Source organism: Silene latifolia, chromosome 1, assembly GCF_048544455.1.
Source record: "Silene latifolia isolate original U9 population chromosome 1, ASM4854445v1, whole genome shotgun sequence".
Lineage (NCBI taxonomy): Eukaryota > Viridiplantae > Streptophyta > Magnoliopsida > Caryophyllales > Caryophyllaceae > Silene > Silene latifolia.
Genome location: NC_133526.1, coordinates 59,128,692 through 59,149,596, shown reverse-complemented (window position 1 = coordinate 59,149,596; position 20,905 = coordinate 59,128,692). Strand labels below are relative to the sequence as shown.

General features: G+C 39.2%; 1 protein-coding gene across 1 annotated transcript; it reads right to left on the bottom strand.

Moving 5' to 3' along the window:
* Window positions 1-16,399: 16,399 nt before the first annotated feature.
* LOC141647665 (uncharacterized) lies at window positions 16,400-18,236 on the bottom strand. The gene is made up of 4 exons (XM_074455955.1): window positions 18,108-18,236; window positions 17,421-17,926; window positions 17,138-17,261; window positions 16,400-17,017 (listed from the first exon to the last, which is right to left on the bottom strand). Exons 1-4 carry the CDS (start codon window positions 18,234-18,236, stop codon window positions 16,400-16,402), a joined length of 1,377 nt encoding a protein of 458 aa, XP_074312056.1.
* Window positions 18,237-20,905: the final 2,669 nt, after the last annotated feature.

The following is a 20,905-nucleotide window of genomic DNA, read 5'->3' as shown; positions in this document are numbered from 1 at the left end:
TCAATGGCTTGGGAGGCTATCCCCCTTCTCATAACTGCTTTGATTGGGGAAGCGCGAATCGTGACCGTTTTCCCGTTGAAGGGAACCCTAATCTTCTGGTGGAGAGTTGAAGTGACCGCCTTGACGGCGTGAATCCAGGGACGTCCCAAGAGCATGTTGAAGGACACGCCGATGTTGACCACTTGAAAATTGGTTTGTCTTTCTAATGGTCCGGTTGTGACGGTCAAAGTGACTAGCCCAACGACCTTGCGACGAGTGCCATCGTAGGCGCGTACTCCTTGATTCGTTGGGATCAAATCAGATTCCTTGATACCCAGCCTGTGGGCAGTTTTGAGAGGAATGATATTCACGGCGGAACCGTCATCCACGAGGACCATGGGTATATTTTTCTGGAGGCATTGTACGGTGATGTACAGGCCAGGTTATGGTTGGCTCCGAACGGAGGGATGTCCTCGTCGAAGAAGACGATCGGGTTGTTTAGATTAGGGGCGTCTCTCGTCATGTGCGCCACTATTTCTTCTGGGGAGGAGGTGGAGGGCACGGTTAATTTTCCCAAGGCCTGCAGCAAGGCTTGTCGATGCTTAAAAGACGTTGCGATCAGTTGCCAAATTGAGATTTCGGCTTTTGCTTTCTGGAGCTGTTTCAGGATTGAGTTCTCGGGGGCCTTTGGTTGAGTGTCCACCTCTGGGACGATTTGGTCATTCGTTGTTAGAACGACCGTTGGATTGTTCTGATTCTGATAGGGACGTCCGGACCAGGTGAGATGTCCGATTTCTTTCGTCCGCTTCTCCTTCCCTGGGAGGATATAGACATCCTCAACATCATCCCTGCATATGCCATTAATTTCGAAGTCTCGAGGATACCTTGGAGGGGTATTCCTCGGTGGGTAGTTCTTCTGGGGAATATTTTTGTGAGGGCGATTTTTTTGGGGGTAATTATTTTGGGGGTAGTTATTTTGAGGGTGATTACTTTGAGGGTGATTTTCGTGAGGCCTATGCCAGAATGGTCGCGGGAGCAATCCATCCTGGGGTGGGTAGTTTTGAATGCTTGGAGAATTATCCCTTCGGCGCGGTGTTGGGGGAAAGAAGATGAGTCGACGGTAGGCGTCGTCGAGTCGGGTGATTCTTTCAGAGAGGCTGGCTATGGCCTCTTCAACTTGCTGAAACTTAGTGAGCATAGTGGCAGCACTAAACACAAACACTCCGTTTGAAGGATCCTTTTCCAAAGCATTCACCTCGTCGTCAATTGGCAGGATGAGGTGAGAGAGGTCTAGGGTCGGCTCATCACCATAAATGGCGTGAATTCCAAAAGGATTCGTCTTGTTGTTTGGTTTAGTTGGTGGGGGTAGAGGCAAATCTCCCTTCTCAATCATGTCTTGAATGAGGTGCTTGAGTTTGAAGCAATTTTCGGTATCATGCCCTTTCCCTCGGTAATACTGGCAGTAGGCATTGGGGTTCCAAAATCGGGACTTCTTGGCGTCGGTCGGATCCGGGGTGGGTCCGATCGGTTGTAGCTTCCCTTGGTCCATGAGCCTTTTCAGGGCACTTGCATAAGTCGACCCTATGTTGGTGAACACTCTCTGGGGGCACTCAGTTTTCTTAGCAGATGGTTCGACGAGGTTAACCTCATCAATCTTGTTTGTCTAACCGTAAGGGCGAGATCCGGTTGAGGTGGATCCGTGGTAACCTCTGCCAGTGGTCTTGGCTAAGACACCCTTTCGGAGGCCTTCCTCAATACGCGTCCCCAGAATCTGCAGATCTTGAAAAGTTTTGATATTCTGATACCTCAATAGGTTGGCATAAACCGGGCGGAGATTGTTGACAAATTTTTCCACCAGAGTTGATTCACTCGGCTTACTGACCAATTGAGTACTCGCCCTCCTCCAACGGGTCAGGAACTCAGTGAACCCTTCCTTGTCGTTTTGGGTTAACACTTCGAGAGTACGGGTGTTGGCCTGGATTACTGTTTGGCAAACTCAACTGCGATCTCATCCCAAGTAGTACGGTTTTTCGGGTCCAAGGAGTAGTACCATTGGCGAGGAATCGACTCCAAAGAGGATGAGAAGATCCGGGTAAAAAGCTTCTGTTTGACCCCTTTAATGGCCATGTAGTCCTTGAAAGCACGGATATGGTTAAGTGGGTCCTCCACTCCCTTGAACTTAGGCACATCGGTCAGGGTGAAGTTGTCAGGTAACTGGTCCCCAACAGGTTCGAACCTTTGGTTGTTCTCAAGATGGATATTGTTACCCCTGGCTAGGAGCTGTTCTTCCAAGAGTTTCAGTCTCTTATCAGTTTTAGTCAAAGGTGGGGTATTTTGTTCCCCAGTTTCCTTGTTCTCCAGGGCGTCGATACAGGTCTCGACACGATCCAGGGTGACCTTAAGGGCGGTAAGCAAGCTGGCTAGCTGATCAGTTGGGACATCTTTGTTGTTATTATTGTTGTTGTTGGACGAAGCTGAAGATGGGGCCATGGCTCTGAGGCAGAAAAACGGCTCACATTACAACTCAATCCGACACGGTTCCAAGACTGAAGGCAGACAACACGAAGGACGAGACAAAGATCAGACTCGACAAGACGGGGTGACCGTGTGTGGTCCCTCGGTGCTGACTCGATTTATGACGTGACGGTGTTTGACCGAACCCTTGACACGAGTCCAACATGACGGCATGACGCCATTGGACGGGTCTCGTGGTGAGACGACTCATAAGTAAAGACCCATAAGTACGTTTGCTTTGACTCGATAGACACGAGGCGGAAATGGAATGGTGGACTGAAGTTTTCGAAAATAGAAATTTTCAAAAAGATTCATTTGTCGCTTTAACGGGCGGCTTCCGAGGATAGAGATCTCCGCAAGTCGATCAGTTGAAAGGGTTGCCTTAAGTTTATTTGCAAAAGACGGTTTGAGTTTGAATCGGCTCGGAAAACAGTGCATTGTTTCCCAAGACGTTTTTTGAAATTCAAAATTGTATGTTTTGAAAATCGAGTTTGAAATGTTTGAAGAGGTCTCGGGGACGGTGCATGGTCCTCGGGATCTCGAAAGTGTCTCGAGAAAAGGGTGTGTGCTTTTCTCGGGTTTTGAAAGAGCCGTTGTCGGCGCGAAACGGGTTAAAATCCGTGTCTAGACGCGGCGATTATAACGGCGTAAAAAGGTGATTTGAAATGGTTATACAAAACCGAGTTTGAAAATCGTCATTATGACGGTCTAGAAAGGCATGTTTAAATGGTTGTACAAAACTGGGTTTGAAAATCATCATTACGACGGCCTAGAAAGGCGTGTTGAAATGGTTATACAAAACCGGGTTTGAAAATCGTAATTACGACGGCCTAGAAAGGCGTGTAACGGTCGGCGAAAGACCGAGGTTTGAAATGGCCATTATAACGGCGCGAAAATGGTGTTTTTGAAAGTTTGAAAATGACAAAGAAGGACTTATGATCAGATAGCACATAAGCACTCACAGTTTCATTATATTATGCATTATACTGACACGGGTTTTGGCTTAAAAGGGTGGGTTACACACCAAGAAATCAAACCCCGATTTGCGAGAGGGATACCAATCCAAACAAAATGTGTAAGGAGGGTGCCCTAACCTCGTGCTCGAAAGTGATGAAAGCTCTTTGACGAAACAGAAATGTGTAACGTCAACGGTATGTTTTGACTCAATCGGGATTCAAAACGCGGGGATGAGAAAACTCACGCCGACGAAATGAGCCAATTGGTCGAAAAGGGTTAGGTTGTGGGCCCGGACAAGGAACCCGACCGTGACCGTAATATCAATTAATGCATTCCAACCAAGACCTCGTTCGAGTCTCACCATCTAGGGATCACAAAGACGTAAGTGTCCTAGTTTTCCCCAGCGGAGTCGCCAATCTGTGGACATAACCACCTACACGCCAAGCCAATCTGTGGACGTATAGCGGTCTTTTTGAAAGCCATGCTCGGTGGCGTAAAAATGCCTTCGACCAGATCGTTTTAGATCGGTCGTTTTCGTCTCGGTAAGGGTCTCGAAACGATTAGAGATGTTCGGAGTCGCCACCAAGCATTTGTGGGATTCCTGGAACCCGTTCGAATTCCACTTTATACCTCGGTCAAATTGAAGCACAAAGCAGCGTTTGACATAGGTACTAAAGATAAGGAAATCGTCCCTCTTTAGCATCCTATCTCTAGAATGACTCTCGTACGCCCTGGATAAGGTCGTCCACTATCCAAAGTTTCTGAGTAAGAGGTGAAGGTACGTATTGGGAAGCCCTTTGATGCGTGTCTATAATATGACGTTTTACATCTTTATTTCCACGCATTTTATGTCTATTTTTAATAGTTTGTTCTACTATTTGCCCCTTTTCGTCGACTTCCGCCTTTTCTGGTAATATTGCAGATTATTGCGGGATTGAGCAGAAAATGAACCAAATCTTGACCCCGAAAGCTAAGATTAGGAAGGACATGAATATTTGACTCGGACTTGAAGTTTAGAATGCATTTCAAGGCCTGAAGATAGCAAAAGCATGGGTGCGTACGAGTTTAACAAGCAAAGAAATGCTTCTCGACATTGCAGGCTGCTTCAGATGGCTATATCTCGAGTTCTGTAGCAGATAATCGAGTGATTCCAATTGGAGGTGAAAGCTTATCCTCTTAGCTTTCAAACGCCGCGTAGAACGCCTGATTTGACCAAGTAACGAAGAAATGGCAGCTCGTTTAAGATCGTTGCGCGCTGCAGAATTCGTCAGAATGCACTACTGTACAACACCCTTGGTCGATTGACTGACCTACTTGGTCGATCGACCAGAGCACGAGTTACAGAAGCTACTGTTCAGCTATGCTCAGTCGATCGACTGGGTCTTGTGGTCTATCGACCAGTTTATGCTGCAGCGAGATTTGTTTGTGCGAGACTTAGTGATTAGTCTTATCTTTTATTTATTTATTTAGGAAATAATAATCTCTTATTATATATAAGAGAGACTTCTAAAACCTAAAGGGGGATTATCATTCCTTTACTCAGTTTTCAGTTTTATTTTTTGTTTTGGAGGCTGCTTGGAACGGCTCTTCGTTGCTTCTTCTTCCTCCAATTTTATTTGTAATTTCTACTCTTAATCTTTCAATAATTACTCTTTTGCTTTCTTGTTTAATTGTTGTTATTAGTTATTGCTTTTAGTTAATTTGTTTTATGTCTTTTTATTTATTCAATTCAATTGCTATGTCTTCTTATTTAGTTTATACACATCTTATTGTTATTTCAATTGTTATGTCTCTCGTTTATTTCTCCTCCTTATTTCCTTTGTTTTTAATTTTTACATGCTACGTCCTTTACCTGAGTTTTACAAATTTTTGCAATTAAAATTACCAATTTGTCTACCCAAATATTTTTCAAGTTTTAATTAAATCGAATTCCGCTGCTTTTAATTTGGTTTAATTATGTTTTGTTGGGTAATTTATTTGAGTTCTTTCTCCCTATTTCTAATTGATTTATTGCAATTCCCTTTTGTCGGGAATTGGTTTGGGGAGGTTTGCCTTATTATTTGATTATTTATAAGAACTCAAGTTGTTGCAGAGTTAGATTGACGCGATTCACTGCTAGTGCTTCTATTCTGTTGTGGCCCCTGCTGTTGCCGCGACGATGTATGCTCGTGATCCCTGCTGTATCACGATTGCTTTTATCTCCCCCGTTTCATGTCTGGTTTGGGGAGGTTATATCTTGTGAGTTTCCTACTCCATTTTATTTTATCTCCTTTAGTTAGTTTGCGTTTTTACCACCCTCTTTTATGTTGCTGCTGTTGTTTGCTGTTAGGTAGTAGTTGGTCCAATGAGGACATTGTCCGATTTGGTTTGGGGAGGGTAATGCACACTTGAGTCTGCATTTGCATTTGTTTTGCATTCACGTTTATACATTTCTGTTTGCATTGTATTTATTTCTTATATATACAAAAATTCATAAAAATTGAAAAATGTCATAAAATTCAAAAAAATTCACGTTTCTTTTACGCATTTTAGGTTGAGTCTGATTGGAGTATTTCATTGCTGAAACTGTTATTTGCTTAAGCCTTGCACTTTATCACCTCTTTTAGCAAAAGTCTGTTGCAATATCTCGAATTTCGTTTCAAAAATCTGTTGAACTAGTAGGCTTGAGTTGAAAATTTTGGCAAACTACAAAATCTTTCTAAGGAATTAGAGCCTTATAAATCGGTGACATTCATGACCGATTTCATGTAGGATGTGAGTAGTTCTCCTTATTTGACATGTTACATTAATTTGCATAAACATGAATTTGATCTGCTTAGTGCCTGTATGCATTCGGTTTGTGGTTTGTTGACACATGTGGGAGAGGTCTCCTTTTCTCATTTTACCCATAAGCCCCACATAGCCAAAATTGCCTTCTTGTCCCATTAGCTACATACTGAAATTAGCCTACCTTATCCGAGCTAGTACTTTTGGTTTTGGGAATGTTTTTATTGCATTTTGGTTATATTGCTCTATGTGAGATGAGTGGTGAAATGTTGAAAGGGAAGAAAGAAAGAAAAGAATTGAAAAAGGAAGAAAAAAAAAGAAACAGATTACGGAAAAAATGAAAACCAGTTCAATATTCAGTCGATCGACCTCACCCTTTGGTCGGTCGACCAGGCTCTGTAGAATTGAAAAATCGCATGAATTGGAATTTCATTATATGGCGATTTTTACTCCCATGTTGTTATTATATCTTTTGGGGAGTTGAAGTTTGTTGGAGATTGTGAGTTTTGTGCATCAATTTGGCACTGTTTTGTATCGTTCACATTGAGTTTGAAGTTGGAAAGTGCGTATTATTTGGATCCCGTTGTTGCTAGCTCGGCCTATTAACTCCACGTATCCAAATCGTTTTAGCCCCTTCTTACCCGTTACCTCACATATCCCATATATACCTCGGCATGTGTCATGGTCATTTGTTTGGTTGGAATGCATATGTACGGTTGTAGAGATCACTTTTATGTTATACTGCAGGCATGTTCTTATAGGTCGTAGTTAGATGAGCATCATTACAAATTTACTTCTTTCTATCCTTACATAATTTACTCACCTTGTGCTGTTTTGTGTGATTGAGCGACCCGTGAGAGTTCGATTTTGAAAGTCTTGCAAGGTCGAAGGTTCAACATCTTTTTGAAATATGTATAAATTCGTTTGCTTGACATTGCGCTGTTAGTAGTTGATTCTGTTGCATTAAATTGGTTTGAGTAGACGGTTTTCAGTTTGTCCATGTTTGCTCCTTTCTATTTTAGTTCATATTAGTTGCATTAGTTTGCTTGGGGACAAGCAAAGGTTTGGTTTGGGGAAGTTTGATGCGTGTCTATAATATGACGTTTTACATCTTTATTTCCACGCATTTTATGTCTATTTTTAATAGTTTGTTCTACTATTTGCCCCTTTTCGTCGACTTCCGCCTTTTCTGGTAATATTGCAGATTATTGCGGGATTGAGCAGAAAATGAACCAAATCTTGACCCCGAAAGCTAAGCTTAGGAAGGACATGAATATTTGACTCGGACGTGAAGTTTAGAATGCATTTCAAGGCCTGAAGATAGCAAAAGCATGGGTGCGTACGAGTTTAACAAGCAAAGAAATGCTTCTCGACATTGCAGGCTGCTTAAGATGGCTATATCTCTAGTTCTAGAGCAGATAATCGAGTGATTCTAATTGGAGGTGAAAGCTTATCCTCTTAGCTTTCCAACGCCACGTAGAACGCCTGATTTGACCAAGTAACGAAGAAATGGCAGCTCGTTTAAGATCGTTGCGCGCTGCAGAATTCGTCAGAATGCACTACTGTACAGCACCCTTGGTCGATCGACTGACCTACTTGGTCGATCGACCAGAGAGCACGAGTTCGAAGCTCTTTGTTCAGCTATGCTCTCGTCGATCGACGGGTCTTGTGGTCTATCGACCAGTTTATGCAATGAGATTTGTTTGTGCGAGACTTAGTGATTAGTCTTATCTTTTATTTATTTATTTAGGAAATAATAATCTCTTATTATATATAAGAGAGACTTCTAAAACCTAAAGGGGGATTATCATTCCTTTACTCAGTTTTCAGTTTTATGTTTTGTTTTGGATGCTGCTTGGAACGGCTCTTCGTTGCTTCTTCTTCCTCCAATTTTAATTGTAATTTCTACTCTTAATCTTTCAATAATTACTCTTTTGCTTTCTTGTTTAATTGTTGTTATTAGTTATTGCTTTTAGTTAATTTGTTTTATGTCTTTTTATTTATTCAGAAACCCTTTAATCAGAAACCCAATCCCACCCGCGTTTAGCGGCCTCTACTGATCGATCTTGGTTGGTTGAATGCAAAAGTTGATAAAACGGTTTAAATGCATGAATGCGCATCCAATAATTTAAACCTAACATGTGAGAGCTTTCTATGTCGGTTGATTTAATCCAAGTATCAAGTATAAGATGTTGAGTTGGATTAATGGTTTATTTGAATGCAAGACGGAAATTAAACATCCATTTACTGTATTAGATTTGGGGTGCATAACATGATCCATTTGTCTTAGCAAAGCATTTTGCAAATATGGTTTTGGATAATCGAATAGTCATCTGTTCCGTCCTATATCCGGGTTAACCGGAGTCGGGATCGTCCTAGACTAATGCTGGAAGGGAATAGGCCCTGTACTAGACGGCAATATGAGGCGCGAGCCAGCCGGCGGTGTAAGGGGCCTCCCTCTGGTTTTGAAAATGAGAAATGGGGAGCCTGTTTAGGCACGGGTTAACCCACGGTTTATGTGCCGTGTTCTGACCTTTTAGAAAACGTTAGAAAACGTGTTGAAAATGGGTATTTGAACCCGGTTTGATTTGAAGGGTTCGTTTAGACCGCATTTGGTTATTTGAAGAACTAGACTCGAATAATCATCATTGTTTTGATAATATTCGGTGTCGGGTTCGGTTTGACAAACTTGACATGAATAGTTCTGAAAATGATTATGGACTAATTGTTTTAAGTCCATTTGAATGTTATTACTCAATACTCGTCATCGTACCCGGGTTAAAATCCGGCATGGTATGTAGAACCAAGGATGACTTTGTGTTGGTGACTAATATGTTTGTTTGAAAATGTAAAGAAATGAAATAAAAGGCTTTAAAATACCTTCTAAATGTCATTAACCAAATATTATCACCGAAACACGGATTTAACCGTCATGGTATGAGCAACCAAGGGTGAAAAATGCTTTATGGTTAAAACATGTGAAATAAAATAACAATGGTTCGAAAATACTTGAAATGGTGAAAACCGATTACAAATATGAAAAATGGATTAAGGTAAATGACGAGAACAAACACGGTTGACTTCTGGTCTGAATACCCCATTTAGGCGCGAGCTAGTTGGTGACCTAAGGGGCTTCTGCCTCAGACCAAAAATCAGTTTTGACTCGTTTATTCCATGTTTTGGTTCATGTTATGCATGTTTTAGCATGTTAGAGTCATGAAACAAATGAAAACATAATAAAAGAGGATTTTTACACCCTCATACTTACATGTTTGGTTATGGCGAGTGACCGACGTAAGTGTAATAACTCGTTTGATCGGAAAAAACTAGGTTTAAAACCGTTTTGGTAAGTAAAAAGAGTGTTTTAAAAGTTTAGTGATGGTGTAGTGGTCGAAATGGTCGGTCAAGTGGTTTAATGCACGATGACGGTACTAAACAATGTGTAAGGCTCGTGTTTACGATCGGTAGGTCGTAAATACGCGTCGGATTGTGACTTAAGAAGTCGAGTCGAGAATTTTAAGGGAGAAAAGAGGGGGCGGACACTCGCGTAAATCTCAAATGGGTGGCATTTGAGGGGTATTTATAGGAGAATGAGTGGTTGTGTGAGTTTTGAGCGACGTGGCCACCTGGGCTGCTCAAAGAGGCGCGAGCCACGTCACGGGTCTTCGACCTGTGTTGTCACTTTCACAACAAATGCAATCATGATTTGTTCTATCCTAGGTTTTGTAGTCACATGTGTAGTACTTGACCATTCATGAATCCGGGAAAACTTAAGGTAGAAGGTTTGAAATGTTTTTTTTTTGTGGTTGACTCAGTTTAACTCGTTATTGGAGTCGGGATTTGAATTTTTGAGTCGGTTTTTGGTCCGGTGCCGGTTTTGACTCTAGTTAGTGTCATTGCGACCCCGTCGTTGTGCATTAAACACTCCAGGTATTTTTGAAATGTTTTGAAATGTTTTATTTTCGAAATCGTTTTAAGTTTTCCGACGTAAAGTTGTACACAAACTGTTGATCAAACGCCGCGATTCCAAAACATGTTGTAGTCCAATAATCATCGGGTGTTTGTTGGAATCTCAGCAGATACTGGGTATTGGTCGTGATCCCTCGTGAGGGTTTAGTTTTCAGTACTTGTCGTTAGGAGCACCTAGACCAAAACACAATTTATAACTTCACAAACAACTCTACAATTAGTAAAGAGGCAAGTAAAGGTCGGATCCCAAGGGACGGTAATTGAGATGCGATTTTCTATTGCAACTAGTGGCGTATAAGGGTGTCACAATTGGGGTTTGAAGTAGAAGATCCCTAAACTAAATAGCAATGAAAGTAAACAAGCAAGATGAATTAAAAGGGATGTAAACAATTGATAAAAAGCACTAGGGTATCATGGGGTCATAAGGGATTCATGGGAATTGATCATACAAACATATTCTCAAATTATAAGCAAACAATTATTGTTGTGATGGATCGAGTTGGTTTATATCTTACAATCCTAGGAAAGTTTGGGTCCCGGAGCCGAATCGATTAGATTGTACAACACCTACAAGTCGACTTAATCTTCCCTACTCTACTATATGCATGGTCTAATGAGACTCTAGTTGGTTTATGTCTTACAAGTCTCATTGAAAAGATAGGTGATGGGTAAAAAATGCAAGGATTCATAGGCTCGCATTTCATCAAACATAACATGTGCATAAGTTGAGATCACAACAAGCAAGCAAATAAACTATAAAAACATATTAGATTAAGCATGAATCATTCCCCATGTTGGTTTCCCCTAATTACCCATTAACCCTAGCTAAGGAAACTACTCACTCATTATCATGTTGAACATGCTAGCAAGGTTGTCAATCATACCAACAAGGTGAAACATGATGAATAAATGAAAATGATTAACTATAATTAAAAAGGGATTAAGAGAATTATACCTACTAATGATTCCAATAATAAAGCAAAGAATAATAGAAGTACTTGATGCTTGATTGGAAGGTTGTCAATCTCCCAATAATAACCCAAATAATCTTCAATTACCCAAAATAAAGGATGAACAAGAGAGAGATTAAGGAAATAAAACTTGTATTAAAACTTGATTAAATGTTGATTACAAGATTAAAGAGAGATTTGATTGATATTAACTACACTAAAGATTGCTAAGAAGAACATGCCCTTCTAATTAGACTAATGGGGTATTTATAGTGGGGATTAGTTACATAAATTAGGGTTTACTAAGGGCTTAAATGACGATTAAGTCATTGAGGAATCGCCGGTCTCTAGGGAGACTCCGGTCTCTTTTTCGACGGTCTTAGAAAAAGATGCGCATCCTTCCTTGAAGTTGTAGAAGACGAAAAGGCTGTCAGGGAATCCGGGCGTCTTAGGCACGGGACGGGCGGATTTGGGTGTTTCTGGACGGGCGTCCAGAGGGGGAAGACGGGCGGATTGTGAAGGTTTTGGACGGGCGGATTCAGGGCAATCCGCTCGGATTGGCAAACAGCTTCATTCCTTCTTCTTTTCTTCCTTTTTCTTCATAAAATCCTTGAGGATTTCTTCGGGGATGCAAGGATCTTTTCTCATCATTGCCCATCTACTATAGTATGTACAAAGGCCTTCTAATCTTGTCTCTCCTTGATGCTTGGTCATTGAATTCAATCAATTTAGCCTCATTTTGCCATGAAAATGCAAGGTTTGCACTCCTTTCCAACCAAGGACACAAAACCTCAAAGAATATGCAAAACAAAGGACTAAAGACAATAAATGTCCCAAATATGCACTAAAAAGCATGGGAACAAGGCTAATTCGGGGACTAAATATGCTCTAATTATGGTCACATCAGGTATCTACAATGACAATACCCACTCCATTACGATTTTTGTCTCTTATAACCCCAAGGCGCTATCACCCTTGCTTTATCTCCGACCCACTTTGTCTCTTGTAGACACATTATATGCACTTTCCTCCTTTTCATAACCTCCCCTATCTCAGCTAATCTGCCTGTCCAAGAGCCAACATTCCAAGTACCAAAATGTAACCTACTACCTTTCCTAAAGTCATGTCCTGATTTTTTTACCCGCTATTGACCATGCTTCCTAGATCCAAACCTATTTGACACCACACCCATACTTCGAGGTGGCGCGCCGCTTTTGGGCGACGACCTAACAACCCTTGCATATTTTTCACTACACCCGGGTCTAGAATATGTAGTACACCCTTGCCTATTTGACACCACCCCCAGATGTAAAGATGGCGCGTCGCTTCCAGGCGACGACCTAGGAACCCTCACCTACTTTTCACTACACCCGGGTCTAAGAAGTGCAGTGCGTCGCTTCTGAGGAGACGCCACAACGATGTTCAAATTCCGATTCATTTCCATAAAATGTGACTAAGTTTTTATCCTGGCTGCCACAGACCTACCGCAACCCTCTTCCTTTATCCGGGCTTGGGACCGGCAGTGAATGCCCGAAAACACTCACAGGCGGAGTTACTTCGAATCCTTAACGATTAACTTAAAATACTTCGATTCCTTAAAGATTAACTTTTGTACTTCAGGTCCTTAAAGCTACATTATTGTATACTTTGGATCCTTAGAGTATACTTTAGTCATTCCTATTTGCTATTTCTATTAATTTTCAAAACGTATAATCTTTTTAAAGATATTAACGAAATTTATGCTAATTTAGATAATAGTTGATCGTTAATCTTTAGTTCAGTATTACTTTTTGGAGGAAGGGATCTTGCCACCATTGTATAAATTAAGATCTGAAAAGGCATACATATGACTATATGAATAATTTGGCAACACGCAATACATAATCTAGTACATTTATCTTATACACCCTCCAATTCTATATTTTCTTCCTCTTGTTTGTGGGCACGGGAATTAAGGAGAGGAATAAAATAAGAGTAAAAAGTTGGGTGGTTGGAGAGAGGGATGAATAATTATGAGTTAAATAAGGAATGGTGGGGCCAAAACATTAAAGAAAGTAATAAAATATGGGTAAAAGAGTTGGGTGGGGTTTGGTGATAGAAGAGAGAAATGAATAAAATAAGAATAAAAGTTTCCAAAATAAGAAAGGGGAAGAAAACCTGAATAATCCGTTTTAGAAAATAGGGAAGAAAATAAAGAATAGGAGGGAGTATTTTTTTAGGGAGGCATGATGGACCTTATGGCCAAGTCTTTTCCACCTATCCAAATCTCTAACTATCTATCTATCTATCGATCTATCTATCTATCTATCTATCTATCTATCTATCTATCTATCTATCTATCTATCTATCTATCTATCTATCTATCTATCTATCTATCTATCTATCTATCTATCTATCTATCTATCTATCTATCTATCTATCTATCTATCTATCTATCTATCTATCTATCTATCTATCTATCTATCTATCTATCTATCTATCTATCTATCTATCTATCTATCTATCTATCTATCTATCTATCTATCTATCTATCTATCTATCTATCTATCTATCTATCTATCTATCTATCTATCTATCTATCTATCTATCTATCTATCTATCTATCTATCTATCTATCTATCTATCTATCTATCTATCTATCTATCTATCTATCTATCTATCTATCTATCTATCTATCTATCTATCTATCTATCTATCTATCTATCTATCTATCTATCTATCTATCTATCTATCTATCTATCTATCTATCTATCTATCTATCTATCTATCTATCTATCTATCTATCTATCTATCTATCTATCTATCTATCTATCTATCTATCTATCTATCTATCTATCTATCTATCTATCTATCTATCTATCTATCTATCTATCTATCTATCTATCTATCTATCTATCTATCTATCTATCTATCTATCTATCTATCTATCTATCTATCTATCCATCCATATATCTAAATAAACGAAGCTTTTTTTCGAGCGATTATAGAAACTCTAACTTCTGCGAAATACTGTATTATTGTGATAAAGTTTTAACTTTTATAAATTATACACAAATTAATTAAAACTTATTCAAACGAGATAACTTCAATTAACTCTACACTTCTTACAAAGATGAAAAACAATATGAATAGGAATATACGTAGCATTATAAAAGTTAAGGGTGAATTGATAAAAACAGCCCTTTATATACCAAAACTACAAATTACACCCCTTTATGTTTTTCTTACCAAATTATACCCATAAACTATCATTTCCTTCAAATTTGATACCCATGTTTACAACGGCAACAAAGAAAGAATTTCCCGGTGGAATGGTGTAAGACTCCTGTAAATTTTAGCATAAGTTTCCTATTATACCCTTCATTTAAATCTCTAACCTATTCCCTATTATATATCACTCATTTGTTCGTACAAAAAAAATCACTCATTTGTTTCTATTTTCACACTTTTATCCTTTTTTTCATAGAATGTAAGCTTCTCATTAATAATCACCAACAAATACAAAGTTTAGGCCTAAAGATTAAACGACTAGGCATGACTACAACCAATTAAAACATCAACAAATATGAATACTCCTAACCCAAATCCTATCTCTGCTAGATACACAAGCTGGAAGCAGTAGACGGATTCTCTCCTTTATAATCACCATAAGCTGTTGCTTCACCCAATCTGGACTCATGAGATACCCATGAATCCTAGCCTGATTACGCTGGAACCAAATGAAATACCACAGAGCCAGAATTGTTGCATTAACAGTCTGTTTTTTTTTTACCATCTCTTGCACCTGATATTGTGTTGTTGACCATCAGCCATCAATCTGCATAACAACCAGGCCTCTATACATCCCCAAATTCGAAGAGAATAACTGCATTTAGTTAGTAAGTGATCCAGAGACTCAGGTTCAGTCTGACATATACACCATAGATTGTCAGGACTGATGCCAAGTCTATGGAGTTTATCCTTCACAAGCAAAGCATTGTGACAGATGAGCCAACCAATGAATGAATGTTTTCGAAGGACCCAACTTTGCCATACACTCGTATGCCAACTAACTTTATCTCCATGACTCCTCAAAAACTCATAACACTAGCAGTAGTGAAAGGTTCAGTCCCAAATTGCTATAGATTTCCATCAAATCCCTCCTTTACATTGGAAATAACCGAGCAAATTTTCTTCCATTGCCATCCAATGTCACCAGTAGGATGGTAAGTAGACCAGTGGACCCCTTTGTGATATATATGATTAACCCATTCCACCCAAAGTTTCTCAGGTTTAACTGCCAGCCGCCATACAATTTTCCCTATAGTGGGCTTATTCCATACCTGACTTTTCCTCAACCCAAGCCCCCCCTTGTTTTAGGGACAAAAACCTTATCCCATGCTAATAAAGGGACTCTGTTGTACTCAAAGCTTCCCTCCCATAGATAATTTCTGCATATGACATCAACTCGATTCTCCACACATTTAGGAAGCACAAAGATGGAAGCCCAATAATTGTACATAGCTGATAAAACAGATTGCACTAGGATCAATCTTCCAGCATAGGAAAGCTTTTTTGCACCCAACGACCTTATCCAATCCACGATCTTGTCTATCAAACAAGAACAGTCTTTGTTTGTCAGTCTCCCAGCTGTGATTGGCACTCCTAGATACTTAAAGGGGAGTTTACCTTCACAGAACCCTGAGACAGATAAAATTTCCTCCCTCAATTGATGACTCACCCTATTAAAGTATGCACAGAATTTCATGCAGTTCATGCTCAGTCCTGAAGCAAGAGAAAATGCAGAGAAAGCTCTAAGGAGGATCATAATTGAATGAGGCTCACCCTTGCTAAACAATAAGAGGTCATTCGCAAACATTAGATGGGTCAATTTGAGAGTTTTGTAAAGAGGATGAAATTTAAAAGGTAACTTATCCACATCAAATTTCAAAATCCTGCTCAAGTACTCCATACATCTATATAGAGTAAAGATCAGGGGAGATATTGGATCTCCTTGTGAGCCCCCTTTTGCCAGGAAAGAAGCCAAACAATTCACCATTTAAAGAGATAGAAAAAGATGCTGTAGATACACACAACATGACCATTGCTTTGAAGTGAGGAGGAAAATTTAAAGCAGACAACATTTCTTCCACAAAACTCCAACTCACAGAGTCATAGGCTTTCATCAGGTCAATCTTAAACATACATCTTGGAGAGCAGCTTTGCCTATTGTACATTCTAACTAGGTCCTAACAGATTAGAATGTTTTCAATGATACTTCTACTTTAAATAAAGCCACCTTGATTCAGGCTAACAAGGTCAGGCAGAACATTACCTAGCCTTGCGCTAAAAAGCTTGGACAAAATTTTATACAGGACATTGCAGCAAGCAATGCGCCTGAATTGAGTGACATTGGAAAGTAGATTGTATTTTGGAATCAGTGGTAATACAGTGGTGTTAAGCTGCTTCAACATCTTCCCTTTGGTGAATATATCCATAATGGCTTCACTAATTTCATCACTAATGATACACCAAGAATCCTTATAGAATTTAATAGAAAAGCCATCAGGGACTGGGGCTTTATTGTCAGGGATGGAGAAAACAATATTTTTTATCTCTTCTTTTGTGATAGGTTTTGCTAAGATATCCCAGTGACTAGACTCACAAATCTTGCCAGTCCTAACTAGCCTCTCATTTACATGAGCAGTAGAGATCTCAGTTCCTATAAGCCGAGTATAATAATCAAGGAAAGAATGTTGGACATCTTTAGGGTCAGTACATTGTTTGCCATACCTCTCTTTAATCTGAATGACTTGATTCTGAATATGCCTGCTCTTTATGGCCCCATGAAAGAACTTAGAGTTAGCATCTCCAGTTCTAATCCAATCAGTTTTAGCTTTTTGCTGCAAGTAGCTTTCACTGGCCAGCTGAAGATCCTTATATTCTTTTAATGCAATTCCTTCTTATTCTAGCCAAACAATGTTAGTAGGATGATTACTAAGCTGCATTTGGATATGCCCAACATTCTTCAAAGCCAGCATAGTAGCGTGTTCAATGTTAGAGAAATGATCTCTGTTAAATTCCTTAAGGTGTTGCTTCAGCTTCTTCAACTTAGTAATGACTTGGAATATTTTGGTGCCCTGACATCTGATATCCCACCATTGATTAAGCAAAGGGAGAAACAACTCTGATTGACCCTACATGTTAAAGTATTTGAAAGGTTTGACAACTTTAGAGGTCAGAAGTTGGCTTTCGATAATGCATGAGGTATGGTTAAAGTGTCCTTCAGGCATAAAATGGGCATACATATCACTTTGATCCACCCACTCACTGTTAATGAGCACCCTATCCATCCAAGTATACACTATAGTGGGAGCCTCTTGTTTGTTATTCCATGTAAAATAGGAACCCATAACTGGACTTTCAACTAATCCACAACCATTGACACAATTATGGAATTCATCCATTTCAACAATACTAGTGTGTCCCCCTAACCTTTCTGCTGGAGATAATACACAATTAAAGTCACCACAGACTACCCAAGCCCCCTGATTATTCCCAACAAGATTCAGAAGTTGAGTCCAGAGAGCAGCTCTTTCATTGATATCATTAAACGCATAGACCATACTAAGATGAAAGGAAAAATGTATAGTCAAATCAGTCACTTTCATATGGATGCATTGAGAGCTATACTCCAAAAACTCAACCTTATACATGACTGGATTCCAAATAATCCACACTCTACCACTCTTATGCCATCTGTTATTAGTACTTAAGCTCAAACCATTAATCATTAACCTATTTAAACTATTCTGAGACAGAGATTTAATCTTTGTCTCAAGGAGTCCAAATAAGCCAACCCTATTTTGATTAAGGAACCATTTAACATATCTTTATTTTGTTGGCTTATTTAAACCCTTAACATTCTAGAATCCAAAGTTATTTATTCCCCACCACCTGGTGGAGAACACTACCACTTGTCCCTATACCAACCTTGGGAGTTGATGAACTATTAAGAGTTTCCAAGAAGGACCTCTGACCAAACTTCAAAGTACTAAACCCACCATCAATCAATTGTTGTCTACTAAATCTTATGATCTGTCTAACAGGAGACTGTCCCATAGAGTATTTGCCATCCTTATGTCACATCACATGGGTTTGAAGTGGGATATCCTCAATAATCCTAGTAGAAGGAGTAGGTTGGAGCACTGGAGAAGGAAGAAAAGTCACTGATTTTGGTACAACAGGAGCACGAGGTCTCCACACTGCTTGCAAAGGTTTCTTTGCAGGGCTAGTAGGCCTTTTATGTCTCCCATGAGTTCTCTTACATTCCACATTATCATGCCCAAACCCTTTATAAGAACCACCGATCCTAGGTTTCCACTCATATTCAGCTTGTAAACTCACTACCTCACCTAGATCATCCAGAAACTTAATGGTCTCAGGCAGGTGTTGTCCAATTTTGATGTCAATCATCACACGAGCATAACCTAATCTTGTTTTATCAATTGTAGCTCTATCACTCTTAACATATTCTCCGACTAATCCAGCAATCCTAGGCAGACATTTACCCCAATATTTCAAGGGCAATTTATGGAGTTTGATCCAAATAGGGACAGTTTTCACATCATGTTTGATTAAAACAATATTTTCAGTCCATTCATTAACGATTAAAGGTTTGTTGTCGAACAAAAAGTGAACCTGTTTCAGGACCAATTCTTTCGCAGCCATAGATTTAAACCGTACAATAAACACACCATTGGGAAGAAAAATTAGTTTATCTACCTCATTTTTAGCCCAGATACGACGGATAAAACCTTCAACTATCTCCCAAGGGGGATTTTCACCAAGAATAAAACAGTAGACCGACTGCTTTCAGTATTCCAACTCCTCCTTAACATCCTCAACCGAAAATTGGAGAAGATTTTCAACAATCTCAGGCTCTTCATGGATGGTTTTAAGCTGGGTACTCGATTGAGGCAAATCATTAACCAAATCCTCAAGGCCTAAAGCTAGGATACAACCGAGAGAGGGTAAATTTTTCTCTTTACCTTTACCTTTCGAATTTCGCGCTAATGCAAAATCATTATCAGGATGCAGTACAAAAAAGTTATTCTTTGATCGAATCGATGAATTCCTTATTGCAAGGGAAGAAGATCGTATCATGATTAAACAAAAAATGCAAAATTCTTAGGGTTTTCTGGGGATTTTTTGATTTTTTTTGCGAGTTGTTTTCCTGATTTTTTAGGGTTTCTCTCTCTACTTTTCTCTCTCAATCCTTCCAAGTTATAATAACTCTCACACACTTTCATCCTTGTCTCTCATTGTTCTTCACTAATTTGGAGACCAATAACATTTAATTTTCAAACTATACCTATGAAAACCAGCAATTGAATTGGTAAAGTCACCATTCAAATTTTCAGTGGCAGATATGAGAGCATGATGCAATTAAGGAGATAGAGAAAAATACCTCAAATTTTTCCGTAAAAAATAGAGATTGCGCACAATCAGAGCTCCTTGTTCATTTTGGTTGATTTAAGATGAGAGGGATTTAAACCGGTTTTAGTTTGGGGACCGTGAGTAATGAAACTGTAAAATGAAAGGGGTAAATGATAGGGTGTTATAAATCAGGGGTAAAACGGTCAGTTTTAAATTTGTTTGGTCGGATAATTAGATCGGTATCAAATTTTAAGGAAATAGTAATTTATGGGTTTAATTTTGTAAAAAAAACATAAAGGGGTGTAATTTTGAAGTTTTGGTATATCAAGGGGTGTTTTTATCAATTCACCCTAAAAGCTAATAAAAGTTGGCAATGTTTTTACCTATTTTCGTATACTTTTCCTATTGATTTGCTTTTTCCTATGTATTTTATTAATTGTTTGGTTCTTGATCTTATAATTGCCTTCTAATTTTATTTTATTTATTGTTATTTCAGATGAATATCGCTTAATGAAGCGTGGTGCCACCATCATTATGGGATGAGTAAGATTGTAATACCCTGAATTTCTAAGTCTTGGTCAAAGGGTAGTGATACGCAAGCGGAAGTAAACCGGGTTAAACAATAAGAACCGATGCGACACAGATTGTCACGCACAAAAAAACAGTTATAATAACGAACAATAATGAACATTAACGATATTTGAAACGAATTCCGCCGAGAATTCGGTTCAATGGTGCCCAATACTAAAAACCTATTTAGTATTGAACGAAGACTTAAAGTACGTTCTCAAGACGGAAGATTTGATCAAACTTTGAATGTTTTCTGAAATTCTTATTAATGATTCATTGCCAAAAATCAAACGTACAATCCTCTATTTATAATAAAGCTAAGACGTAATTTGATCGGAAGTAGGTCAACTAGTTTGACCCGACTTATTTATTTGATTAACTGTAAATTCCTATCTCCTAAAGGCACTAAAATTGCCAATTTATTTATCCTAACAATAAAAATAATAGATAATAAAATTATAATTATAGCTAATAATTAATCGAGTCCTAATCGAACCCGAGTCCCCCAACACGCCCTTCCACGAACAGAACTCCAACTCCACTCTTGTAACCACTCAGCATTGAGCCGAGAATAGAACCCGTATCCTGCTCCCTTAAACTCGTACCTGCCACATCTTGTAAATCCAAGCTCAGCTCGGTTTCTACGTTTAATAACATATCATCCCCTCCTCCTTTAAAGGGAATTTTCCTCAATTCCGAAATACCATCGTCATCGAGGTAAGGTGCCAAGTCCCCTACGTTGAAAGTAGAGTGGACACCGTAGTCTCCTGGTAGCTCGATTT

Excerpts from the sequence above, each read along its gene's own strand:
- LOC141647665 (XM_074455955.1), bottom strand. The coding sequence starts at position 18,236 with ATGGGACAGTCTCCTGTTAGACAGATCATAAGATTTAGTAGACAACAA. Across the intron at positions 17,927-18,107 it reads ATAGTTCATCAACTCCCAAG|AATAGTTTAAATAGGTTAAT; the intron begins GTTGGTATAGGG and ends TCTCTGTCTCAG. Across the intron at positions 17,262-17,420 it reads TGGGTGGATCAAAGTGATAT|ATGTCAGGGCACCAAAATAT; the intron begins GTATGCCCATTT and ends GTGGGATATCAG.